The 5,523-nt window shown below is 48.1% G+C and overlaps 1 protein-coding gene across 1 annotated transcript; it reads left to right on the top strand.

Moving 5' to 3' along the window:
• Nucleotides 1-1,516: 1,516 nt before the first annotated feature.
• LOC106302341 (uncharacterized mitochondrial protein AtMg00810-like) lies at nucleotides 1,517-1,822 on the top strand. The gene has a single exon (XM_013738870.1). The coding sequence runs from the start codon at nucleotides 1,517-1,519 to the stop codon at nucleotides 1,820-1,822; it is 306 nt and encodes a 101-aa protein (XP_013594324.1).
• Nucleotides 1,823-5,523: the final 3,701 nt, after the last annotated feature.

Below are 5,523 nucleotides of genomic sequence, written 5' to 3'. Positions count from 1 at the left end.
ATGGTCCGTGTGGGACGATGAGTCCAGGTGCGATCTTGGCTGAACCAGGAAATGAGACAAAGGCCTGGGAGAGTTGGTTTCCGTGTGGGAACTGCCAGGGGAGCAGTTGGGGTGGTTATGGGAGCGGTTCTGAGCGGTGTTGGGAAAAAAGGTACAAGGGGACAAGTGGCATCTCCTTGGCCAATCCTTTGTAACCGATCGGCCAGAGCAGTTACCGGTCCCTCTCTCTATAAATACAAACCCTTGGGGTCGATTTTGGGCATCATTTTTCCTAGGGAAAGCCCTAAAGAAATCGTGAGACAAAAGAGAAAGAGAGTGGCCGGCGACTTGAAGAGCAACCGTGTGTGGTGGGGCTTGATCTGATCCGACCAAACCGGGACCGTGTGAAGCAGGATGGATACCAGACAGAAAGAGAAGGAGAAGGAGAAGGACTTGGCACCTGGAGAACGGACTCCTAAGGTTCGTGGTGTGGTTCGCAAACCATTGGACATAGACGGTGGTTGATCCGACCGAGTCTATGGTCCGATCTGTTTTGTTGGTTACACTCATTCCCACTTTCTGATTACTTCAACTTATAATCTGGAAGAATATGGTTTAGTCTGTGGGTTCAGACTTGATGGCACTGATCCAAGGCCTTGGCCGGTTCAGGAACGTAGCCCTCGGCCTTAGCCGGGCGGTTCATGATTAGGATCCATATGATCAGGGTCGATTCTTTGGACTCTGATTATGGCAATCTCTTAGTTGAGATTTATCATGAGTTTTAGTGAATTTTATTTAGTTTCTGGAACACTTCTGAAATCGGCCAGATTAGGGCTTGATGTGTAGTTTGATGATTAGTTATGGAACCAGCCATGCAATGATAGATCCTTGTGTTAGGTTATCTGATCATATGCTTGTGTTATGTTTGTGGTTCCAGGTATAGACTTGGACCGTGGTAAAGGAAAGGAACTGTGAGGACTCCAACCGTGGGAAGATGTGTGGTGATTGGGTCATTGTTGATAGATATGAAATACTGATAACCTATTGTGCTTGTTGTGAACTTATGATAGCCTAGTGTGCAACTTATGTATTAAGAACGAATGGATGTTGTATGGATCTTGTTTAAGTATCTATAAAAATAACAATTTGCTTTACTTGAATCTGATTGTCTAATTATGATTGAATGAACCTCAGAACTCTGAAAAATACTTAGAAAAATATTACATATGAAATCGGAAGTAAAGGGATCAAACTGAATGAAATGATTAAGTAAGCCGCGGTCTGGTTGGATTGAGGAATCCTGGATCGGGTCTTACAAGTTGGTATCAGAGCTGATTGATTCAAAGATTTGTTTGGGTTATTGGGATCACCACACATTCGGCTGTTGAGACTCACGGTAAGGGGGTTGTTTTTCCTAAAGGAACCTTCTCTCTACCGTAAATAGAAGCAGGGGCATCTCTTAGTTGTTACCGTCTACGTAGATGACTTACTCGTGACTATCTCAAGCTTGGATATGATACTAGAGTTCAATAGAGACATGGCAACACGTTTTGAGATGGGTGACCTTGGTAAGTTGAGCTATTACCTTGGGATTGAAGTAATACAACGAGAAGGGAGTATAGTCTTGAGCCAAGAGCGATACGCGACCAAGATTCTTGAAGAAGCTGGGATGAAAGGATGTAATGCAGTTCACATTCCAATGGATGTGGGGTTGAAGATAAACAAAGCTGAGGACGAGGAAGGTGTTGATGAGAGAGACTATCGCAGGAATATCGGGTGTCTCCGATACTTGATACATACAAGACCTGATCTTGCCTTTAGCGTTGGAGTTCTGAGCCGATAAATGCATGACCCAAAAGCTTCGCACAAGGCAGCTTTGAAACAAGTGCTCCGATACTTGCAAGGTACACTAGCATATGGTCTTGTGTTTGAGTCAAAGCCGCATGAAGGTTTGGTTGGTTACAGTGATAGCAGTTTTAATATTGATCCGGATGGCTGAGAAGAATTCCACCTAAACATCTGATGGATCCTGTTGGGAAAAAATACTCAGGTATTGAATTCCTCCAGACCCCAGGCAGGACACCGACCTCTGGGTCCCCGCTAAGAGAAACCCCGGTTCCCCGCTATGGAGTTCTCCGGGTCTGGTCCCCGAGACCGCCCCCCTTCACCTAGGAAAAGGAAAACTTCCGATAAGGAGAACCTTCCATATTTCTGAATATGGAAGAGTTTAACCTACTCCAACCGACTAAGGTCCGCCTTAAGAAGACTATATAAAGGGAACGTAAACCCTAAAGCAAGAGGTCGACACTTCAAGACTTAGAGATTAGAGCTAGGCGGCTACAACTAGGGTTTATACACCAATCATTGTAGTTCCGGCTTGTTCTATCTAATAAAACATCTCTTCAAGTCTATTTCTCTCTAATACTCACGAATTCTATACAATAACCAGCCTTGTCCATCGTTCTGTGGTACTCACAAAGATCCTACACAAAAATCCCCTAACAGTTTGGCGCTAGAAGGAGGGGAGTAATCTAAACTACGTGATAATGGCGGTGGACGAGCAGGATGAGCTACCCGAAGCTACCCAAAGAGAGGCCAAACTCCAGAGGCAAATCGATGGTCTGCAAAGCCAAGTAACCGAGTTGCATAAAACTCGGGAGGAGACCAATCCCGAGCTCTCCTCGGAGTTCCAGAGCTTGAAGGAGAAACTCAACGAACACTCCAAGCAACTGGAGCAGAGCGCCGAGAAGCTCAGCCAGCTCGAATCGGAGAATCTTACTCTCCGAGATGAGAACCAAGCCCTCAACACGACCAGCAACAAAAAGCGTCGATTCGGGGCTCGGGTTCGCCCATGCCGACTCTGGAGACACCCAACTCCGGGACGGATGCAAATCTCCCACCTACGGCATCGGGAGAAGGCGCACCAGCATGTGAAAAGACTCGGACCCACGACGTGGAAGAAAGCGAATCTGAGCTGAAATCCGATGAGGAAGCACCTGACGGAGCAGCGATAGCGGAGTCTTCTATGATCGTTCATCTTCACCAGATGTTCTTCAAGAGGCTCGACGCCATGCAGTCCATGGTAGAGAGGCTCCCAGGGGTAGATCCTCCCATCCGGAAGAGCAACCCCGACTCTTATGCCGATACTCCTTTCACAGATGAGATCACCTTGATCGAGATGCCCAGGAAGTTCTCCTTCCCCAGCATAAAGGCGTACGACGGCACCACTTATCCAAACGACCACGTTGCCAATACAGACAAAGGATGCTCGCCGTAGCACTCCCAAAGGGGTCGCGCGAAGCTACCATGTGCAAAGGGTTCGGCTACACTTTGACCGGACCCACTCTGCAATTGTATATCAACCTACCCTCCAAGTCCATAGTCTCCTTCGCGGTTCTCAGCGATAAATTTGTGGAACAATTCGCCAGAAGCAGGGACCTGGAGAAAACCTCTGACAGCCTCTACGAGATCCTCCAGCACCGAGCAGAACCCCTACGAGGCTACATAGCCCGCTTCAATCAAGAGAAGGTGGCTATTCCCGAATGCAGCATCCCCACTGCTATCTCTGCCTTCAAGAGAGGCCTGCTCCTGGACGGGGACCTCTATAAGGAGCTAACCAAATACCAGTGCAAAACCATGGAAGACGTCCTATCTCGAGCCTGGGCGCAGGTAAAATGGGAGGAAGACATCGCCAGCCGCGCTAAGGCGCAACAAAAGCCAGATCCCAATACGATCAGACTAGACCGAACCGAGCGAGACGAGAAACCCTTTCAAAGACCAGCCAGGGACTCCGGAAATCGAATCCGGGACAGATACCAGAACCAGCCGATCAAGAAGGCAGAAGGGATGGCAGTGTCCACGTGGCCAGACATCTCTCACCTCTCCGTCTCAAGGCCGGAGCTGATCAATGTTCTGAGGCAGATGGGCCAACAGGTCAAGTGGCCTCAGAAGATGAAAGCACCCGACTCTTTCCGGAACTCTGGTTTCTGGTGCGACTTCCACCGAGGCCACGGTCACAAAACAGAGGACTGCGTCGCACTAAAGATCGAGGTCAACGAGCTGCTTAAGAAAGGACACCTCAGGGAGTTCCTTTCCGACAAGGCCAAGAGCCATCTAAGCAAGGAGACAACGGGGAAGCCCACTGAAGCTGCTCTCGTCTCGCCACCTCATCAGGACCGAGTGATTCATGTCATATCGGGCGGTTCGGAGATCAGCAGCATCAGCCATGCGGCCGCGAAGAAAAGCACCTAGAACCCTAAGCACGGCCTAGAGGCAGCCAAGCCAAAACGCATGCTCCTAGGCACGGACAAAATAAGCTTCACGGCCAAGGAGCCGGAGAAAGTTCTCACCCCGCATCATGACGCCTTAGTCATATCGTTCACTGTAGCGAACTGCCTGGTGAAAAGGATACTGGTAGATAATGGAAGCTCCGGCAACATCATCTTCCAGGCCACATTCAAAGACCTGGGGCTGGAGGAAAATGCTCTAACTCGGAGGATAACCCCACTTATAGGGTTCAGTGGGGAAGTCAAACAGACCGCTGGAGAGGTGACCCTCCCCGTGTACGCTGAAGGGGTCAACATGTCAACCAAGTTCCTCGTTGTTGACTGTGACTCGTCCTACAATATTATCCTCGGACAGCCCTGGATCCATGGCATGGGAGCCGTCCCTTCAACTCTTCACCAAATGGTGAAATTCCCTACACCCTGGGGCATAAAGGCGATTAGAGGGGATCAGGAGTATTCCCGCTCCTGCTACCAGACCACTCTGAAGGAAAGACCAAGGTCTTATAGTAATTATAGAGTAAGCCTCCGTCTCATCACACCAAAGAACTAGAGGTAGAGGAAATGGACGACATGCCATTAACCGAAGGAGATCAGGTCCGACATCTCAAGATCGGCTCCAAGGTGTCAGCAGGATTGAGGAGAAGACTAGTAGACTTCCTCAGGTCTACCTATGATTGCTTCGCTTGGTCCCACGCAGATATGCCTGGGATCGACCCGGAGGTCATCATGCACAAGCTGCAGGTTGATCCCCTACATTGATATCACTCAAATTACCCTAAGGAGTGATTAATACTCTCTCAAATAAGAGGTAGAGTTGTATTACTTTGGGATCGAATCCACAGAGAGCTAGGGCACACAATAGACTAGAAATCAAGATTAAGCTAGGCAAACAGTTTATAATGCAGTAAATAAATGAAAGCAAGGTGAACAAAGTATTTGTTCGACTGGTTGATTGAGGTTGTAAACAGTTAGGAGAAATAGCTAGACCTAGGGATTTATCAATCAAGAGGTTCAAAACTACAATTCAAGGATGCTAATGGTTTATAGATTAATTCTAGAACTCGATTTTAATAAGTAAGCAATCCAGCTTTCGCATGCAATTGCTAATCAGATGTCTAAGTCCAGTCTCAGCTGTCGCTTATTGACTTGGTGTGAGTGTCGATCCATGCTATGGCCTGAGCGTCGATCGATACTTCCTTAAACAAGCATTAACGACCTAATCGACCCGGAGGTCATCATGCACAAGCTGCAGGTGGAT

This window comes from Brassica oleracea, chromosome C7, assembly GCF_000695525.1.
Source record: "Brassica oleracea var. oleracea cultivar TO1000 chromosome C7, BOL, whole genome shotgun sequence".
NCBI lineage: Eukaryota > Viridiplantae > Streptophyta > Magnoliopsida > Brassicales > Brassicaceae > Brassica > Brassica oleracea.
The sequence above is the reverse complement of the archived record's forward strand: the minus strand, read 5'-3'. Positions and strand labels throughout refer to the sequence as shown.

What these genes read in the sequence shown, in the direction of transcription:
- LOC106302341 (XM_013738870.1), top strand. Translation starts at nt 1,517, where the DNA reads ATGGCAACACGTTTTGAGATGGGTGACCTTGGTAAGTTGAGCTATTAC.